This window comes from Poecilia mexicana, unplaced genomic scaffold, assembly GCF_051168715.1.
Source record: "Poecilia mexicana isolate PSO_F unplaced genomic scaffold, ASM5116871v1 scaffold_22, whole genome shotgun sequence".
Taxonomy (NCBI): Eukaryota; Metazoa; Chordata; class Actinopteri; order Cyprinodontiformes; family Poeciliidae; genus Poecilia; species Poecilia mexicana.
Window position 1 is genome coordinate 7,177,152 of NW_028263391.1, and position 21,747 is coordinate 7,198,898.

The 21,747-nt window shown below is 42.1% G+C and overlaps 1 protein-coding gene across 2 annotated transcripts; it reads left to right on the forward strand.

The window, feature by feature from the left end:
- The first annotated feature begins 4,542 nt into the window (after positions 1-4,542).
- Positions 4,543-21,454, forward strand: LOC106904568 (otoferlin-like). 2 transcript variants are annotated; one of them, XM_088002643.1, is made up of 42 exons: positions 4,543-4,588; positions 4,935-5,058; positions 5,133-5,187; positions 5,536-5,667; positions 5,762-5,824; positions 5,932-6,016; positions 7,162-7,321; positions 7,411-7,597; positions 7,682-7,868; positions 8,780-9,003; positions 9,221-9,329; positions 9,704-9,887; positions 10,807-10,927; positions 11,020-11,120; positions 11,215-11,305; positions 11,392-11,508; positions 11,606-11,758; positions 11,897-12,086; positions 12,766-12,890; positions 12,969-13,103; positions 14,132-14,149; positions 14,685-14,846; positions 14,930-15,049; positions 15,143-15,304; positions 15,432-15,594; positions 15,830-15,903; positions 16,067-16,093; positions 16,188-16,319; positions 16,450-16,522; positions 17,221-17,330; positions 17,436-17,573; positions 17,652-17,783; positions 17,898-18,025; positions 18,111-18,281; positions 18,425-18,585; positions 19,184-19,326; positions 19,404-19,492; positions 19,590-19,688; positions 19,795-20,036; positions 20,119-20,300; positions 20,633-20,733; positions 20,844-21,454. In XM_088002643.1, exons 1-42 carry the CDS (start codon positions 4,543-4,545, stop codon positions 21,022-21,024), a joined length of 5,397 nt encoding a protein of 1,798 aa, XP_087858769.1. In that variant the 3' UTR covers positions 21,025-21,454. The 2 variants fall into 2 exon arrangements, with proteins under 2 accessions (XP_087858769.1, XP_014824457.2); XM_014968971.2 differs by lacking the exon at positions 14,132-14,149.
- The last annotated feature ends 293 nt before the right edge of the window (positions 21,455-21,747 follow it).

Consider the following 21,747-nt stretch of genomic DNA (forward strand, 5'->3'; position numbering starts at 1 on the left):
GGGGAATTTTTTTTTTTTATATATATATGTGTGTGTGTGTGTGTGTGTGTGTATGTATAAGGCTCTTACATATGTAAGTTTGTGGGGTTATTTAAGTTCAGAGCCAAGTGGGCCCTATGTGCAGTAATACTTCCCTCTGACACGTTGACAACAATGCCCTTCACTTGCCAGAGCCATGCTTTAAAATGTGCAATACGGACACACTACACCACAGTCAGGTGGTGTGCCCGCAGAGTCACTGGAGCACAAATAAGATGTTGATCATCGGCCTTACAACCAATAGAAGAAAAGGACTGCGGACACAGGACCTACACGGGATAAGATTGCACGGTTCGTATCAAGTCATTCTGTGGTTCACCTTGGCCACTATTATTAAAGGTGTCAGTTTTAGGGCTTGGTTGCTTTCTCATGCATATTCATACGTTCTCATATGAAAATCTGGAAATGCGTTTTTCTTTCCCGCTCATTGAAAGAAACGCACCCTCCACCTACTGGTTTTAAAGGAGTTTTACGACAAGCTGTTTCCGTATAGTTTTTATTCTCTGTTAAGCCAGAGACATTTGAGAGCTGGCCTGAGCCTGAGTGTTTAAACTTCAACGTGATGACACGACCCATCAAAGAATGAGGCAAGTATATTCCACTGCGAATCAACTGGTAACTTTGCACGGTTGCTGACATGGTTACCAGCAGAGGAACTGGGACATCGCCTTCACCCCACTGAGCTGCTATTGAATCATGTAATTAACAGCAGATGCCATCAACACAGCAGCTATAGGTTGATGCAGGGCTCCAGCTGGAAAATTAATTTCCTATAATGCAGTTAATAATAATAATAATAATAATAATAATAATAATAATAATAATAATAATAATAATAATATTGAGCTGTACTTTCGTAAATGTGTCTAAGATGTTTCAGTTTTCTCTTCAGCCACCGATGACCTGCCATTATTATTATTTATTTATTTTCATTTCTTTTGTTGTGAACATCGATACCTTCTCATAAAGAGGTTGCCAAATGCAACAGTGACCGGGCGGCATCAATAATTCACCGCCTTGTCTCATCGGACACCAGCAACTTTAGACTGTGATGTATGGCTTACTGAGCGGCCCGATGTGTAATTGATGAGACGACGAGCTGCTCCTGCAGAAGACGCAGTTGAGCAGAAGTCGCGCTCACTTTGACAAAGTCGTGCACGTTTCTTACGCGTCCACCGCTTTCCGAAAAGCTTTTGGAACGTTTTTACGTTCCAAAAAACTTTTTTTACGTTTTGCTTCACAATGGAAAATTTGTCTTTACTTTGATTTTTGATTTTGACATTTCTCCTTGCATAGTAGCTCGAGCTCAGGCAGATGAAATGACAGCATTTTTAAAGCCTGCAGTTGATTCTTAGACTATGACTTTGACTAGACCATTCCAATATGTTTTTGATCTGTTGCAGTTCTGGCTGCATGCTTAGCATTCTGCAAGAAGGAGACATTCATCCATTTCTCCATCCAACTCTGCATGATGCTCCCACCACCGTGTCTTACCAAACAGGTGGTGTGCTGATGTGTGTAGTAGTAGTTTTCCACTGTGCTTAGTGTTTTACACATAGATCTTCTTCCAAAAACTGGCTTTTGGTCCTGGCTTTCCATCTCTTCCCTTCAGTAATAGCCATCTTTTCACAAATCTTCCATAAAGATGCACGACTAATGGCAAAAGTCATAACAGCAGATTTTTCCACCCAAGCTGTTTATCTCTGCAGTTCCATCGAAGATACTGTAGGTCTCCTGGCTGCAACATTTAAAATCACTTCAAGGTATCATCTCCAGCTAGTTTGCCTGTATATACACTCCTGATCAAAATCTTAAGACCAGTCAAAAAATTGAAAGAATTTGCATTTTGTACTATTGGATCTTAAGAAGGTTCTAAGTAGAGCTTCACATTGTTAAAAGAAGAAATCAGTGCAAGAGACAATAACTTTTGAGCGGGGAATTTTCTGAAAACTGCATTTACACTCAAACATGATTTTTTTTCAGCTGATCAAAAGTTTAAGACCATAGTCTTTAAATGCCAAAAGATGTGCAAAAATCTGGATTCCATGTCATTTTCTGTCAAGTCTTTAAACTGTCAAGACCTTCTGATGGCAAAAGCAAAAAAAGCTCACTGACTTTGAACGTGGTAGGATTGTTGAGCCGCATAAGCAAGGCCTCTCACAACGTGCCATCGCTGCTGAGGTTGGATGCAGTAAGACAGTCATTTTGCATTTTTTAAATGATCCTGAGGGTTATGGAACAAAAAAGTCAAGTGGTAGACCCAAAAAAAATTTCACCAGCTCTGAGCCACAGGATCCGATTGGCTGTCCGTCAAGACACGGGACGATCCTCTACCCAAATTAAGGCCATTACTGGTGCTGACTGCAGCCCAATAACCATCAGACGGCATCTGCGAGAGAAGGGCTTCAGAAACAAAAAACGTCTTCAAAGTAAAATTCTCATGACACAAAAAATTGTGGCTCGGTTTAAGAATTGTCAGGCATGAAGCTGATTAAGTCTGAAGTGAACAGCGTCGCAAATAGGATTTGACGTTATTCCGCCATCACCGACCGAGGACAGTGTGATTGTCTTAAGACCCAGTTTGGACCTGCAGGTTATTAATGATTAAAAGGAAGGCTTTCTTCCAGCAACATCTTACTTCCATGTAAACTTATCATTGATGACATGGCAATGTTGCTTACCTAACAGTAACTTTACATATTTCAAGCATTTCTTTTCAGCTCAATTTGGCTTTGATCGCTTGAAGGCCCAGCAGTGTGAAGATTACAGTAAAACATGTGTTTTGGTTTAAGCAGTTATATTTTCTGATGTAGATTATTGTGGGCCGACATAAAGCAAATAAAAAAATGTAACTTTTAGATACCAGATCGGTGGCTGGGCCTGTTAAAAATCCTCTCTCTTTGCTCTGCAGCGTCTCAAAACCTGCGGATTGGAAGATTCTGCTCACAGTGACGTCTCTCAGCGGCGGCTAGTTATAGTTACCAGTCCTGGGTTCGACACTCATGCACTATTCATCGGCGTATCACTTCACTCCTGCCAGACCTCAGATGTGAACAAACACATTTCCTTTCTGTGCACAACTTAACTTTGTGGCTTTTCTTCTGGGGTCTCTCTAAAAGGCCTAAAATGCCCGTGTAGCATCTCTTCGGTTTTAATAGAAACCGAAACCTCTGAGTTCTGGGCTGTTTTTTTTTTGTTTTTTTCTTGTTTTACCTCTAAAGGAGATCTCTGGGAGATACGTGGAGAAGAGAACTGAGCATAACTCGTCGTATATGGTACGTATCGTCTGAGCAGAGATCAAACTGTGGTGTTCAGGCCTCGGTGTTTTGGAGTGCATGTGAATGACTTTCTTTGAGAAGGATTTTTTTTTCATGTCAGCTGATCTTATTTTTGAATTTTCTTTTTAAAGGTCAAACAGTGGTTTTTGATTTTCCATCAAATTTATATGTAATTACACGCTATCGGATCATGCCAGGCACGTACAATTTTTATTTATTTATTTTTTGGTGATGTAAGATTTTGTTCCTCTGTTTGTTTGTTTTTTTTTTTGTTTTTGTTTGTTGCTAACTCTTTGGTCAAAAATAATCAAAGAAAGGTGCCAATATTATAATTAATAATCCCAAATTGTCTCATAAAATAAGGCAGCCACTTTAAACCGGACGTGTCTGGGTGTCGACGGAGCACTTTGTCGATTAATTTCTGCAGAATAACGAGACTAATGGTATTATTTTCACAATGCATGTGAAATGTATCCCCTCCAATTGAAGTATTAGGGTCAGATGATTTAAATAATTAAAAGGCCCATCCGAAGGCTACGTTTCAGATAAACTATGCTATAATACTCTCTATCGTTGATTTTAGGTTTTAAAAAAATGCAAAACTTAAGGTGTTCTTTGTGTTTTTGTTCATTTAAAGTTTTCTTAGTTCTGGTGATTTGCTGTTGAGACAGAATAAAGCAAGAGTTAAGCTCGCCTAACAACAGAAATAGAAGATAAATCAATTTAAACATGAGATAAGCAGAACTGGCTCCAGGTACAAGTAGATTTTGAGGTCGATTAGGATCCCAGACTCCTAAATGCACACATATCAGCAGAAACCTGCGTTGTTCTGAAGTTGTGTTAACAGCAGTCGTAATTTAGAGCCAACTTATTAATCGCTGCTGTTCTGTCGATCACTGAGAAACCAGTTTTAAAACCCCCCAAAAAGTGTTTTAAGCGTGTTTGTCAGTTCAGGAAAGCTTCATAGCATCTCTGTGGAAAATTGAATGTTGACAAACGGATCCTAAAAGTGATTTTTTTTTGTGCAACAATAAATGCAAAGTGACTGACGTGCAAAATCGAGCAAAAGCACTTCATTTAACAGACCTGACTCGCTAGTTGCCAAGAACCAAACTTAGGCCGACTCTGTTGCCATGTTTGTCCCATTCATCTGTGTTTTAATGTCTAAAGTTGTCAATGTGATTATTTTTTGTGTCGCAGAGCGCTCAGAGGAAACCTTTGAACCATGAAGCGCAGTAAGCACCGCGGACAAAAGGAGGACAAAGGCGGAGGTATCACCTTAGCCGGATCGTTGGATTCGTGTCAACGAGGCCAGAAAGTCCAGTTTAATGTTACACAGACAGACGCAGCCTGTTTCTGCAATACGTCAAACGTTTTGTCACAAACAAACAAATACTTTTGCTCTAAAAAGTATTTTGCTTATGATTTGTGCTTTTAAATGTTGCATATTAACATGATTTTATGTCTTATGATGTTCTTAATCTATGCTTAATCTATGGGAGGATGAATTTGAGAGTATCTTTTTTTTCTCCACCAAACACAATGTTGCAAGAAAAATAGCAATTCTTTCTTTCTTTTAGGATTTTTCTTTAGATGTGTCTTTTGTGTGATGCCTAGATGAGCCAGCCATTTTGGAGACGGAGAACATGGATCGTAACGGGATGTTAATGGGAGGTCCGGATCCCGACACCATCTCTTTGGCCTCCGTCACAGCAGTCACCACCAATGTTTCAAATAAAAGGCAGGCCTTATTCTAACTGTCTGGTTTTTATTTTTATTTTTATTTGGGTTTATTAATCATGCATAACTCTTCAGATCGAAGCCGGACATCAAGATGGAGCCCAGCTCTGGACGACCCATGGATTACCAGGTAGGTTAATAAATACTTGGAAAAGTATTTGCACCCGAAGAGCCTTTTTCGCATTTTCTGAAGTTGCATCCACTAACTTCAGTGTCTTTTATGAGTATTTTACACAATACTCATGAAGTAGATCATACCTGGAGGGTTGAGGGGGGTTTTCAAAATCTGAAAAGTGTGGCATGCACAGCTTATTGTACGTTTTTTGACATCAACTCGCTAAGCTCAATGTTCCCCTGTAGGCTGTGACATAAAAGTTAAATAAAGTATCACAGTTTCGTAATTTCAATGGGACAAAGTAGGACAGTTCACGGGTTGTTGCGATTTGCAGATGTAAACTGATGGATGGTGCACTTTCAGGTCAGTGTGACAGTGATTGAAGCCAGGCAGCTGGTCGGCCTGAACATGGACCCCATGGTCTGTGTGGAGATCGGAGAAGAGAAAAAGTACACCTCCATGAAGGAGTCGACCAACTGTCCTTACTACAACGAAGTGAGTCGGTCACGATGACGCGGCGTCAGGAAACCCTCTGAAATTCAAGGTTGACTTACAACGAGGCTTCACCTCAAACTGTCGTCTCTTTCAGTATTTTGTGTTTGACTTCCACATCCCGCCAGATGTCATGTTCGACAAAATCCTGAAAGTGTCCGTAAGTCATTAGTTCCTCTGAGCCGACTGACAGGAATTTCTTCTGTGACACGGGGGGATTTTTTATTTTTTATTTTTAATTGTGTGTATTTTTTAACCTACTTGTAGGTGATCCACTCCAAAAATCTTCTGCGAAGTGGAACGCTGGTTGGGTCTTTTAAAATGGATGTTGGCACAGTCTACTTCCAGCCAGGTCAGAAAACAATGTGTTTGGTAGTTTAACTCCAGATCAAGCCCTCTGTCTGCATGGATGCCTTAATATGTTTAGAGATTTATTTGAACTATCTTTGTTTGTGGTGGAATAATTATCCAACGTCAATAAATATTAATGATATTTCATATCGAGTGTAGATGACCTCTTATCCACAAAAGATAGAAATTATACATACAATATTTGGATAAATCCACATCGTCAAGCTACAAAGAATCAATAGACTTCAGTAATGTTTATGGCATGACTACAACTAGACGCTTTATTCCTCTTATCAGATAAAGCTGATTTACGTAAAATACTTTTTTAAAAATTTAAAGTTTCTATACCTTCACAAATGGCTTGAAGTCTGTCCTCCTTTAGAAGCCTTACGTCATCCGTTGTAATACCAGTTTTGATGTGCGTTTGTGATCATCGTCCTCCTTTCCGACATTCAGCCGTCTAGTTAAAGACCTCAGAGGAAGACCTCTATTTCTGCAGCACAAAGCGTCACTGACATCATCACAATCCCTCAACACGATGGTGGTGCAACATGATGCTCAGCAGTTAGCTGTTTTGCAAAGTGTGATGTTCCACTACCTTCTAGCTCGTTACAGACTGGAGGCATGAAGGTTTTTGGATGTTTGAGCTAATTTTTACCTCATCTGAGGCTAACAGCTTGGGTCAGATGGCTGAAACTTGGACACAGTGGGGTGTTTTAGTAGGATATTGATCCCAGTAAACACTAAACTTGGTTTAGAAACAGATAAACCAGACCAGAATTAAACTTCTGCATTGGCCTCAATTTGAACTTACTTAAAAACTTATGAATTATGCACTAAAGCTGCATCTGAGGTGGTGAACCAACCATAAATTTTGCAAAGAGGACTGGTCAAATGACCAGCTGGAATAATGCCAAGACCTTGATGACCAATTATGCATTTATTTGTGCCTTTATGTAAAAAAATTTTTTTGGTGGATTCAAAAAAATCAACAATGAATCTGAACTTTTGCACCTGATTCTTGTTTGTACAGTTTATTTGTTATGATTATTTATTACTGCATGCTCATTTGAAAGTGAATAAAGAACAAATACGTCATCATCAGGAATCCAAAACAAAGCTGACATTTGTGTTTTTGTCCCACAGAGCATCAGTTTTACCACAAATGGGCCTTGTTGTCTGACCCGGACGACATCACAGCAGGCTGCAAAGGCTACGTTAAATGTGACATCGCCGTTGTGGCTAAAGGAGACACCATTAAAACTCCACACAAGGCCAATGAGTCTGAAGACGACGACATAGAGGGGTAAATAAAACCCGCGACTTCCGGCGTTTAACCCACGAAAGTTCTCCTTTTTTTAAAAGTTATTGAGAAGTAAATTCTGCCTGCGTCAGGAGTCTGCTGCTGCCTGAGGGTGTTCCTGCAGAGCGGCAGTGGGCTCGCTACTACCTGAAGATCTACAGAGCAGAGGGACTCCCCAGAATGAACACCAGCATTATGGCCAACGTCAAAAAGGCGTTTATAGGAGAAAATAAAGACCTGGTCGATCCCTACGTCCAAGTGCTCTTTGCGGGGCAGAAGGTCAGCTCGAATAACGGCCGCCTTTTATATTTGTCGTGCGTTAGCAGGACTCAGAATGTGAACGCGTTTAATTTGTGACCGCAGGGCAAGACGTCGGTACAGAAGAGCTGCTATGAGCCCATCTGGAACGAGCAGATCGTTTTCACGGAGATGTTTCCTCCCCTCTGCAAGCGCATGAAGATCCAGATCCGGGACTCGGATAAAGTGAACGATGTGGCCATGGGAACACACTTCTTAGATCTGAAGAAGATTTCCAACGATGGGGACAAAGGTGATCATTTATCACAAAGACAAAAAGTGTGTTTGGTGTGACAACGTGGCTTTCTGCCCAGGGTGGCACAGCCCGAGGGGGGCAACAACTCACACTCACACACACACACACACACACACACACACACACACACACACACACACACACACACAAATAGCTCCATCATTTGCGCCCTGGTAGAGTTTTCTGTTGCTTATTTGCATGTAATATCAGTGGTTTTGCTGCCCCCATGTGACGTGTGACAGTAATGCTGACTGATAGCTTTGTAGTTTGTGTCTAATTTGGCAACTTCAGATTTTTTTTTTAAGGAAATCTGGAATGTGTTTGACCACCTCTAGGTCAAACTGTTACGTAAGACCGCTTTAGATTTAGAGAACCAGGACAAACGTATGACATAGATTGACTAAACAATCCTGGACTGAATTATTTTCCTGTGATTATTGACAGTTTGAAATAGTTAGCGATTCGTAGAGCTTCGCTTCTGTCAAACATATTGTTGAAATCAGTCCATCTATGCAGGTCATCTATTATCAGACAAATTTCTTTAACCCTTTCATGCATGAATTATTATCCTTTGTGTCAGGATTTTTTTTTCAAAAAATGTTTTGATTTTCTTAAGGCCTAAAAATAAGGTAGGAAATTAATTTTGTAATTTTTTTTCAGGTGCTCAATTGTAATTTTCTCCAAATACAAAGTTGTTATTTGAAAAATACATCAGTAGTGTAGTTCTTTAGGGGTTATCTGATGTCGCAATATTTAGATAATATAATATCTAGATAACACAGAGGATTTGCTTTTCCTGTGGAACCAGTTAAGAACTATTTTAAAACATTTGCTTGATCATTTCCTTCAATCGTTTCCAGTTAATTTCCAAATCACCCTCCGCTCTTCTTCTGCACCCTGCTTCCCAGGCTTCCTCCCCACGATGGGGCCCGCCTGGGTGAACATGTACGGCTCCACCCGCACCTACACCCTGATGGACGAGTACCAGGAGCTGAACGAGGGGCTCGGCGAAGGCGTGTCCTTCAGGGCCCGTCTACTCATCAGCCTGGGCGTGGAGATCCTGGACCCGACCTCGCCTGACATCACCAGCTCCACCGAGGTCCAGGTGGAGGGAGTGCCCAACATCTCCGAGGTGGGTCTCTGCTCCGGACGGGCAGCCATGCAAGCGGCTCGTATGGTTTCTGCCGCTGACAGGTCGTTGCGCTGCGATTAATGTGAATTATTGATAGCTCTAATTTAGCCCGTCGCATGCATAAATTATAGCCGTTTGCATCGATGAGGCTACTCGTGTTTAAAGGCTTACGGTTGTGTTTTTTTATTTATTTATTTTTTGTTTTGTTTTTCCCCAGACTGCTACTGGGAAGGTGGAGGATTTCTTCCTTTTTGGGTCTTTCCTGGAAGCCACAATGATAGACAGAAAGATCGGCGACAAGCCAATCAGCTTTGAGGTCACAATAGGTAGGTCAGCTGTGTCTTATCCAATCGTTTTATCGTTTATCTTATAAAATTTCTTATGATTCAATGCAGTTATTGTGTCCAGGTTAGTGTTATAAATAACTTTTTCTTTTTAAGTAAGTCATGTCTTTAAGAAGCCAATTTCAAACAGGAATGATTTTCAAGGCCAGTATTTGTGTTTGTGGCACTGTGAACGCCATGCTACGTAGTCATACAGTTACATACAAAATAAGCAATAAATACTTTGTTTCAATCATCTTTATGTTACCACAAAACATTGTGTTAAAATTCTAAGGCCGTACGTCTGTCACGGCGGAAGGAATGGGGGGAAGATGTGAAAGGGACAAAGTTCATATTCAGAAAGCCGCTCTTTCCAGGTTACTATGGAAACGAGAACGACGGCGTCATCCAACCCAAAACGAAGGGGAAGAAGGGCGGCGGCGACGGTGCTGAAGAGGAAACCGAGCTGATACACAACTCCAGCGAGGAGGAGATGGACGACGACGGAGACCTGACTTCAGTGTCCACCACTCCACCCATGAAACCCGTCATCACTGACCGGTCAGAGCCGATACGCTCAAGCACAGTCGAACAGCGAAACGATGGACATGAAGGAGTCCTCGTGAATGTTTCTGACTGTTGTCTTGAAGAGTTTTTCAGGACATAATGACACTTTTAATGCAAGGTTGCAATATAACTTGCCTTAAAGGTCAATTAAAAGTGACAACTTTGCCTTAAAAGTGTCATTATTTTCCGAATGACACTTCATGACAACACTCATAAGCATTCATGAAGACTCCTGTTATATCATGCTTATGACAGTCTCGCTTCAAATAAAGTGTGACCAAATAAATCATCCATCAACTCGAAGCAACTTCCGCTTCTTCTTTTGCAGTGATATTATTTATATGCCGTACAAAAAGTGGTATAAAAATGCCAGCTGTGAGTTCAAGTTTAGCTTCATGTAATCAGAGCAGCAGCAAACGGGACTTCTTTTAATGATGCCTTTCTCCTCACCGCTCTTTCATTAGCTGGTTCTGATAGTTGCTGATGCCGTTGTTCACTAATGTTCTCCAGCAAACCTCGGAGGCCGTCACGGACCACCTGTATTTATCCTGTGGTTAAATTACACACAGGTGGACTCTGCTTACTAATTAGACGACATCCAAAGGCAATTAGCATCGGATCTGATCTTATCTCAGTAAAGAGACCTGAACTTAAAGAGAGACCTAACTTTTCACATTTTTATTAGTGAAAGCATTTAAAAACCATTCATCTATTACCTTACATCTGCTACATGTGAAGTGTAGCATGTACACTTCATGATGTCTACCACGGAAAATCCAAATAAAATACGTTGATGTTTGCTGGTTCTGTGTGGAAAACATTTTGTGCGTATCTATTAATGTATTTTGTGAATCCGTCTTAAAATGGCAACTTTGGAGGAACAATACACCATGGCTCTTGCTTTAATCCACAGGAACTATTTCCATCTGCCCTATTTTGAGAGGAAGCCCTGCATTTACATCAAAAGTTGGTGGCAGGACCAGAGAAGACGGCTGTACAACTCCAACATCATCGACAACATTGCGAACAAACTGGTAGGTGGGCGGCTATCGTGATGGCAAATCATAGTTGCCAATACCGTTGAGTCTGATGTCTAACTGTGTTTTTTTTGGGGGGGGGTTTGCAGGAGGATGGACTGAACGACGTGCAGGAGATCATCAAAACAGAGAAGACCTATCCTGAACGACGGCTGAGAGGCGTTCTCGAGGAACTCAGCCAAGGATGCAGGTCTGTGTGCCTCCAAAACTAAAACTGAACTAAATAAACCCGTCTGATTTGACAAATTCAGATGCTCACACTCAGCAAGCTCGTGTTCTTTCAGTCAATTTATTGCTCTGGCAAACAAGGACCACAATCAGTCTGGCAGAACCAAACTGGACAGAGAGAGACTGAAGCTTTGCTTGTCAGAAGTGGTAAGTCCTCCAACTCACCAAACCGCACTTTCCTGCTGTTTGCTGAACATGATTGCGTTGTTTCACTAAACGATCTCTGTTTTCAGGAGGCCATTGGTCAACAAGCGAAGACGATGAGGACACAAGTGAAGAAGAGCACGGTCAGGGATAAACTCAAGCTGGCTCAAAACTTCCACACAAAGCTTCGCTTCCTCGCCGACGAGGTAAAGACCTTCTCCAAATGAGTCAATTAATAATAAATTCGTAACTTTGCAAGACTATATAATGTTCCTTACGCATGGTGTAATTAAAACTTCACAGCCCCAGCACAGCGTTCCTGATGTTTTCATCTGGATGATAAGCAACGGGAAGCGCATCGCTTACGCCCGGGTTCCTTCCAAAGACATCCTGTACTCCGGTGTAGACGAGGAAAGGGGGAAAGATTGCGGCAAGGTCAAAACTATTTTCCTCAGGGTGAGTTAAAATGTAAAAAGAAAACAATCCACTTACAGTTATGTTCTTGTTATTTTTCATTTTATGTTGTGTTTTTTTTATTTGCTTATTGTGTTCTAAAGACGAATAAACCCCTGAACAATGTTTTCTCTACCTAAGATTCCTGGTAAAAAAGGTTTCGGACCTGCTGGCTGGACTGTTCAGTCCAAGTTGGAGATTTATCTGTGGCTGGGCCTGAACAGGCAGCGCAAAGACTACCTGAGCGGCCTGCCCAACGGGTTTGAGGAAAACAAGCTGTCCAAGGGCCCCGGCATGCCTTGCTCACCACCCATCAGCCTCACCTACATGAGTAAGACCAACAACTGGAGCAATACATCATCAAACACACTTCCTTTTGAACAATACTTTTGAATTGTACCGTAAAACACGTTCTGAAGCTGACGGGGTAGCTTTCTGAAACTTTCAAGTGATCTACAAAGTGTTTCCTAGAACTTGCAGGGTACTTTCTGGAACTTTTCAACAGGTGCTTTCCTATATATTTTCTGAAAATCAAACGTTTACGTTTCCAGAACTTGCCACTTATTTTACTGATTGTTTTCCCCAAAATCCAGTAGTAACTTACTGGAACAAGGTATCTACTTACCGGATACTTTTTCAGATCAACCATATATTTTCCAGAAACTTTCTTGTAACGCATCGTTTTTATTTGTGAAACTTAGTCAGAAATCTCTAGAGTTGGGTTGTAGTGTGGGGTTAGGGGTTAAAGGAGTCTGTTTCTGAAATGCTTTAGGCACGTAGGGACTGTGACGGTTCTTGGAGAGTAAATTAGATTATTTAGAAAGCATCTGGTAAGTGTCAGACCGAATTACGTAGCTCTACCTGATTATTGAAAATCGTGGCACTTTCCGCAGCACTAAGGAGATTATATTGATTACTGATACTGGTAACAGATGTCTAAGAAAGCACATATAGTATTTAAGCGTCTTCAAATCACATTCCAAATGAGAGGCTGAATGTTTTCACTGCAGTGAAGCAAATCTTCCAGCTGAGGGTCCACATGTACCAGGCTCGCAGCCTGTTTGCTGCTGACAGCACAGGTCTGTCTGATCCCTTCGCAAGAGTTTTCTTCTCAACCCAAACCCAAGTCACAGAAGTGAGTTCATCCACCCAAAAATGAAGGTATAATAAAAAAAAAAAATTGGATGGGAACAAATGCTCTGCTTTCTTGCAGGTGCTGGCTGAGACCCTCTGCCCCACATGGGACCAGCTGCTGGTGTTTGAGAACGTGGAGTTGTTTGGAGAGGCCTATGAGCTGAGGGACGATCCACCCATTATTGTCATTGAGCTCTATGACCAGGACACAGTGGTGAGGAAAAGTTTACACACAGAGATGTCACAAGCTCTCCATTTTTATTCACGGGAGCAAATCCGCTTCCTTTCAATAGAACTAATGACTCAGCAACTGTTTTATGTGAATTTTTTATCAAAATTATAATTAGGGATGTCCTGATCTGCACTGTTTTTCTCCCCAGTGGCGACTTGTTTACTTTAAGCTTAGTCTTTTACTGAATCTGAGTCCCGGTTTAATCCTGGACTCTTAAAATCCAGCGTAGCTTTAAAATTGTTAAAAACCTTTAACATTTATCAGCATTACAGATGATGTGGTCACTTTTGTTTCTTCGACACTACCTTGTCATCCCAACCAGAGTTTTAGCAAGACACATAATTTGACACATAATTAAAACCTGAACAACTTTGTAACTTGATATATGGAGCAACTTTCAGTAATAATCTCATGAACCCGCGTCATGATCGTGTTTACAATATTTTGTGGCTAACCAATTTGCTGAAGCGCTAGGCTAACACTAGCATTCTTCTTCTCTGTTTTGGTGTTACTTGTTGATGATTTGGCTTGCAACATATTTTACAGCCATTCCAGTTAAATTTGTTTTGACAAAACCTTAAAGAAAGCTAATTTCTTCTTTCACAAATTCAGCAATTTGCTAAAAGTTAGCGGCTTGAGAGTACAGCTCTCCGTGTGTCACACGACAAGCCAATGCATCTCATGTCTTACATTGGAAATGCTTTTTAAGAAGTAAATTTCAGGATTTCTTTTGTTAAAAACCCTTAAGCAATAAATTAACAAAATAACAGTTTTTCAAGCCCTGCTCAGGAAAATAAGTCATGTTTGTTAAAATGGCTGACCATTTAAAAACCCTTTAAACTGGACATCCTTAGTTATAATCCAACAATCTGCCTTTTACAAATACAGTCTTTTGTTTGTTGACATCAACTTAACGTGATTCTATTCTGAAGAAATGTTTTCTGACTGACAATTTTATATCTGCTCCTGACAATAACACCAATGTTTTGGATGACCCTGTGGATAAGTAGAGTGTGGATTGCCTTGATGTACGGTAGCAGGATCTTAAAGTGTGCAGAGTAGATTTTGTTCAAAGGCATGCAAGAGGAATATGAAAGGTCCACAAGGACAAACAGATGGACCCTGCACTAGCGTCCTATCCCTGTTGCATTCCTTTCAGTGACACTTTGTGCTTTTGTATGTGGCCGTCAAAGTATTTGACTCTTTATAACCACTAACTGCAAGAAAGATTTAACTTTCGCAGCTCTCAGAGGCATCAGGGGGTTATTTAATTGTTCTTTGGCATAACATAGATGCATCTATTTTGCAGTTTACTGGTTATTTTTTTTAGGGGATCTTGATGTTATTATTTTTTCCTTTCCTTGTATCTGTAGAGATTTTAAATCTTGAAACATGTGCACCTCAAGCCATGTTTCTTTATGTTAATCAAAACCATGAATATTGACACTTTTTAGCTTATTTTTTAATAATAAAAAAAAAAACAGAGTAATTTCAACACTAATACTTATTAACTGAAACATCCAGTGCAGATTTGATGTTTAATTGTCTACTTTATGCTCTCAGGGTAAAGCTGACTTCATGGGCAGGACGTTTGCTAAGCCTTTGGTCAAGATGGCGGATGAGCACTATGGGCCGCCGCGTTTCCCTCCCCAGCTGGAGTATTATCAGGTCTACCGTGGGAACGGTGCCGCTGGAGAGATGCTGGCAGCCTTTGAGCTTCTCCAGGTTAATTGAAGGCAGTTCTCTCACTAAACAAGGCTTCCCTCTCGTAAGCCTTCCTGTGGCTTCACGCTGCTGCTGTCTCTCAGATTGGCCCCAATGGAAAAGCGGACCTTCCTCCCATAGACGGGCCTACGGATATGGACCGCGGCCCCATCCTGCCTGTGCCTCTGGGGATTAGGCCAGTGCTCAGCAAGTACAGGATTGAGGTCTGAGCTCCAGATTTACTCAGAAAACCTCAGTGATTGTTGGTCCGTTTTGCAGAAAGTTCGACAACATGTAAATTTTTTGCTTCTTTGAAGGTTTTGTTCTGGGGCTTGAGGGACTTGAAGAGGGTGAACCTGGCCCAGGTGGATCGGCCTCGTGTGGACATCGAGTGCGCAGGGAAGGGCGTTCAGTCGGCCCTCATCCCCAACTACAAAAAGAACCCCAACTTCAGCACTCTGGTCAAGTGGTTCGAAGTGGTACCGTGTCATTTCCTAAACGCTTCCTTGGCCGAGTAACAATAATAACAAACGCTTAAAGACCCGGCATGTGACTGCCGCTCCGTTAGGTTTACCAAGTCAGAGAATCTTTTAATGTGTGCGTTAGGATTTGCCAGAGAACGAGCTGCTTCACCCTCCGCTGAACATCCGCGTGGTGGACTGCAGAGCGTTTGGCCGCTACACTTTGGTCGGCTCCAACGCCGTCACCAGCCTGCGCAAGTTCATCTACAGGGGATCAGACAAGCAGGCCAACAACTGGTCCACTACGGGTATAACCCAAATGCAAGGCTCACACAGTGAAAAGCGTTCACAGCCCTATAACTTTTTTTTTGACACATTTTATCACATCACAACCACAGACCTACAGGTTCATGTGAAACAGCTGTTAAGATGTACAGAGCATATTTTTGAGCTGGCTACAATGTTCTTTCTACTACTGTGTGTTTGTTGTACCAATATCTACATACGCCATCTGGTTTCAGTTGTACGCCGTTTCTCTTTCAGAGGAAATTATCGTGGTGAGCATGGAAACGGAGCCTGCGTTCAAGAAGATGGACACCGTGGTCAAACTGGACTCTGTAAGTTTAAACTCTGACACCTTGATTCGAAAGACTTAAACCAGGTTAAAAGCTCCTTCTATTTCATCCGGACTGCCATGTTGCCGAAATGTACCATACAAATAAACCTGATTGATTGATTGGTTGATTGATACACATGTTAAACTTGCTGTTCTCCCCCCAGTGCTCTGAAGCTGTGATCAAAGTTGAGGTGAGCATAGCACAAGCGATTACCTTTAATGACGGTTTGTGTTGTCCTTACAACGCCTGACAATATCCGTTATGTGCACTGAACGTAAAAAAAGGATGACGACAAAGACGAGAAAGGTAAGAAGAAGAAGAGGAAGAAGGGGGACGAACCTGAAGAGGAGGAACTTGATGAGAGCATGTTGGACTGGTGGTCCAAATATTTTGCCTCAATTGAAACTTTAACTGAGGTAAGGAACGGTTTTGCTCTTTTGCGCTAAGCTACTTTTAAAACTTATCTCCTATGAAGACATAAATGTGTCCTGTGAAGTATAGTGTATTTATTTTTTAGAGTAAATAAATACTTTCTTACTGTTTTAGGCTCTCAGGGCTCAGGAGGCAGCTCTCTCAGATTCAGAAGAAAAGGAGGACATGGACATCGCTGATGGTGGAGGTAAAAAGAAAAAAAATCTTACATCTCAATATTCTGACATTCAACTCTTAAAAGTTCAGTAATTATGTAGATTATCTACAGTGGAATGGTTTTAATTCTCAGTCAAAAATGACTTAGATCTTAGCGGTCCTACGCTCAGTGAAAATGGTGACCCTGAGATGAGAAGCGTTACTTCTGGAGTCCCGCAAGGATCCGTCTTGGGGTCTTTTTTTTTTTTTTAACAACAGAGCCTCATCATTTCAGGAAACCCTCTGATTGCAATACGGCTGAAAATTGTGATAACATTATCAGTTATGATTAATCCTCATTTTATGGACTCTTTACTTTTTATTTACAATTAAACAATATTCCCACTGCTCCCTATGAGCGCTAGCATCTTAGTCAGAAATACTCCTGCTTTTTGGCATGCAGAACATTTTGAGTACTTATATGTATACGACACTCTGACCAAGATAGATATATTGTGCAGCTCTACTTTACTATAAGAACTAAAACAGATTTAAATCTTAAATGTAAATTTCTAGATTGACATAAACTGGTAAAAATCTAAGTTTTTATGTCAGAGGCGTCTAATCCGATGACATATTTCGTTGTATGAGAAGCTGAGGGTGGTAAATTTTAGGCCGAAATGATCAATTTCTCCCGGCTTCTCTCGTGATCCTTTCTCTCTCTCTCTGCACGGTTTTCTGACATCGCAGGTGACGACGCTCCAGCGAAACCCCCCAAGAGAGGAAAAGGAAAGAAGGACAAGAAAAGGGCAGCTGTAGATCCGTTTGAAAAGAAAAAGCCAAAGTTGGATGAGCTGAAGGTGGAGAATGAATAACCGTGGTGTCATTTTTTAACATTATCTGGATGGATGTGTAATCCATGCGAGGTTAGAGATAAACGCTGTGTTTCCTACTCCCAAACTAAGGTGTATCCAAAGGAACTGGAAAGTGAATTTGACAACTTTGAGGACTGGCTCCACACCTTTTACCTGTTCAGAGGGAAGGGCGGCGACGACGACGACCAAAATGTGACGGACGAGGACAGGATCGTCGGAAAGTTCAAAGTGAGGAGCGCTCCATACGCCTTACAAGTGATGATATGTGTTTTTGCAACGTTCCACTTCTTCTCCGTTCCCCGTTAGGGTTCGCTGAGCATGTACAAAGTGTCGGATGATTTGCCCAGAGACATGAGCTTCGACTCCAACTTAGGAATGTTTCAGAACATCCCTAACAACGACCCCGTTAACGTCCTGGTCCGCATTTATGTTGTCAGGGTGAGCTTATGCGCTCTGAACGTATAACGATGTGATTACTCTGTCAGGGAAAACAGAGTCGTATTTACAAGGGTTTTATTTTTCTTGCGTCGTGATGCTTCTGTCTCTTTATAGGCGACAGATCTGCATCCAGCGGACATAAACGGGAAAGCTGACCCCTACATCGCGATCAAGCTGGGAAAAACAGAGATCAAAGACAAGGAGAACTACATTTCCAAACAGCTGAACCCTTTGTTTGGCAAGTAAGTGACGGGAAACCGGATGGGTCTGAACAGAGTCCAAACAACAGCGTCTTACTGAACACGAGTGTTTTCCTCGTGGTGGTAGATCCTTCGACGTGGAGGCCACGTTCCCCATGGATTCCACCCTGACGGTGTCGATCTATGACTGGGACCTGGTGGGAACCGATGATCTGATTGGAGAAACGAAGGTCGACCTGGAGAATCGCTTCTACAGCAAACACAGAGCCACGTGTGGGATTTCTTGCAACTACGCCATGTAAGAATCTAAAGCCCATAAAAACAAAATAAATGCACTTTAAAACAATAAATAATCGAGGGTACAGATTTCGGAGACTTGGTAGTTCTTACTTTCGCCGACAGCTTTACACATAAACTCACTTTAACGTGTTTGCCGTACAGCCATGGTTACAACGTGTGGCGAGACCCCATAAAACCCACACAAATCCTGGCTAAGCTGTGTAAGGACGGCAAGCTGGACGGCCCACACTACGGCCCCGGAGGACGGGTGAAGGTGGAGAACCGGGTCTTCATGGCGCCGACTGAGATCGAGGATGAAAACGGTATCTCTGCTTTCTACCGTTTCACTGATCCGATCTTAAAAAGATTTGCAGTGGACTTGCAAAAAACGTTTAATTTCAATTCAATTTCAATTTCTATATTTTCTCAAACTTTACTGGGATTTTAGCTGATGGACCAACACAAAGTAGCAATTAAAGTGAAAGGTCTGGCATGTATTTATATCCAATTTCCTTCATCTGAGCTAAATGAATGTAAAGCATTTTGTGTGACTGAAAACTTTCCCTACAGAGAACGACGGCGGTGGCAGCAGTATCCTGTTGGGACGCATTTTAACATTCCAACATGATGGATGACGACATCTTCACTGGTTTAAAACATTTCTGTGGTATAAATCTAATTTTATTCAGGGAGTTACAATGGCCCAGTCAAAGTCCAGACCTGAATAGATTGAGAATCTTAAAACGATTGCTGTTCACAGATTCAGGCTATTGCTGCAGACAGCAGCGCATTTTTTCTCTCCAAATCCACAGACATGTGCCACTTTATTTTGGTCCGTCAGATAAAATCCCACTGAAACGTGAGGAGCATAAGAGGCAGGAATGCTTTTGCAAAGTGTGAACAAGTGACGATGTTTGCCAGGCTTAAAGAAGCAGACGGACGAGCACCTGGCTCTGACTGTGCTGAGGCATTGGGACGGGATTCCCAAAGCCGGCTGCAAACTGGTCCCGGAGCACGTGGAGACCAGACCGCTGCTCCATCCGGACAAACCGGGGATCGAACAAGTACGGCAGTAAAACGTCACAACGACGACTTCCTGCCGCTGAGAACTAACTTTGATTATCTCTCTAACTTTGCGCAGGGAAGAATCGAGATGTGGGTGGATCTGTTCCCCAAGGACAAGACGGCGCCCGGTCCCGCTCTGGACATTTCGCCACGGAAACCGAAGAAGTACGGGTCGAAGGATTTCAGGAGCCCGGCGTGAAGCAACCGAAACAACTCCCGATGCGTTTCGAAGCTCCTGTCTAAATGACGTTTTCATGTGCAGGTTTGAACTGAGGGTCATCATCTGGAACACAGACGAGGTGGTTTTAGAGGATGACGACATCTTCACGGGCGAGAAGTCCAGTGACATCTTTGTGCGAGGGTGATTTTTTTTTCTGCCAACAACTAGACGAGCAGAAATGCTTCCGTGTGAAGGAATGAATCTCCATTTTTCTTCTCTTCTGTTTCCCCTCAATCTGTGTCGTCAGATGGCTGAAGGGACAGCAGGAGGACAAGCAGGACACCGACGTCCACTACCACTCCATCACCGGGGAGGGGAACTTCAACTGGCGCTTCATCTACCCTTTCGACTACCTGGTGGCCGAGGAGAAGATAGTCATCTCCAAGAAGGAGTCCATGTTTGCCTGGGATGAGACTGAGTACAAGATCCCGCCTCGACTTAACCTCCAAGTGTGGGACGCCGATCACTTCTCTGCCGACGATTTTCTGGGTATTTTTTGAAACGAGATCGATTTGATTGTTGACTACATTTCTATTTTTTTTAATTATTAAAAGCTAAATATTCTCCACAGGTGCGATCGAGCTGGACCTGAACCGCTTCCCGCGTGGGGCCAAGACGGCCAAGCAGTGCACCATCGAAATGGTGACGAACGAAGCGGAGATGCCGCTGGTCTCCATCTTCAAGCAGAAGAGGATCAAAGGCTGGTGGCCGTTTGTCGCCAGGAACGAAGAAGACGACGAGTTTGAACTGACGGTGGGTGGCAGCCACAGAGCAGGCAAGAAGAGTTCTCCTTAGTGGAAGCCATTTCTGCAAACGGCAACATCAGATATGAATCAGATTTCAAGTTTTAGTAAGTGTTGGTTTTGAAGTTTGGGGCCATTCCAGACAGGTTCTGACATGTTTGGGATGAAGTTTCAACCAGCTAGCTTACCCAGTTCACTTGTGACATCCAAGAGATCTTTGCAGTTGTAGTTCCTTGGTTTGAAAGCCTAACTTGGAAACTCGACTTGGAAAGTTTGTCATGCTTGTTGGGAGTTCTGCACTGTAACCCGACCTGGCAGAATGAAAACCTCTTGTGTCTTTAGGGTAAGGTGGAAGCTGAGCTGCACCTTCTGACAGGGGAGGAAGCTGAGAAAAGCCCAGCTGGAGACGGGCGCAACGAGCCGGATCCTCTGGAGAAACCCAAGTATGAAAGATGTGCTCTTCTCACCTCCGTTTTTGTCTGTGCGCTTCGTGTTTTACGCAGAAGAAACAGCTTTGCTCAGATTTGTCATTCGCCTCTCTCTGCTCCCACAGCCGCCCAGACGTTGCCCTCCTCTGGTTCCTCATCCCACTCAAAGCAGCGAAGCACCTGGTGTGCGACCAGTACAGGTGGCTGACCATCAAGATCGTCACGGCGCTCCTGCTGCTGGCCATCCTGGGCCTTTTCCTCTACAACATGCCCGGATACATGGTGAAGAAAATGCTGGGCGCTTGAGAGTAAAACCGGATCACTTTTGTTTTTTTTCACCCAAAATGGTGGCCTATACAATAGCTTCTGTGGGTCTTTTTTTTCAATCTTTTTTTTTCCTAAAAAATACTATTTAATAAAATAATTGATGTTCTACCAACAGTAACATAGCAACAAGAATAATCTGATGTTGGCTTGAGTGTATGAGTTGCTTATTATTGTGTAAAAAATCTCATTTTGCTACTGTTGTTCTGATATGTAGGCAACTTTTTGTTTGTTTGTTTGATTTGCTGCTTGGAAATGTTTATTTGTTCACGTTTGATTATAACAGATCAGATTACAATTTCATTTAGAATTAAGTGAAGGTTTTACACGTGGTTTGCTTGTGGTCCAGATTTTCTGAATTGTACGCTTCTGCTTTTCTGTATGATGTATTGAATTTGTGAATAAAATTCCCTCTGGGCACCTCAGGTTTCCTCTAATCATGTCATTCAAATGTACAAATATGTGGTGTGCAAGTTTCTTTCAAAAGTGGTGACATCTGTTGGGGTTTTTCATGTTTTGTCAAAAAACATTAATTGCTTTTTATTGGGATGTTAAGTGATAGACACACAGAAAGGAGAACATAATGTTCAAGTGAACTCGAAAGCATAATTTGTAAGATAATGCAAGTGATAAAAAGTAAAATATTTCCTAATTAAATGTTTCAAAGCAGGAAATCAATGGGAACGATTTTTAGTTTAAAATAAC

Coding starts and splice junctions, on each gene's coding strand:
- LOC106904568 (XM_088002643.1), top strand. CDS start 4,543: ATGAAGCGCAGTAAGCACCGCGGACAAAAGGAGGACAAAGGCGGAG. Junction 14,847..14,929: donor CAGCCTTTGAGCTTCTCCAG/GTTAATTGAAGG, acceptor GCTGTCTCTCAG/ATTGGCCCCAATGGAAAAGC. Junction 15,904..16,066: donor CCGTGGTCAAACTGGACTCT/GTAAGTTTAAAC, acceptor TTCTCCCCCCAG/TGCTCTGAAGCTGTGATCAA.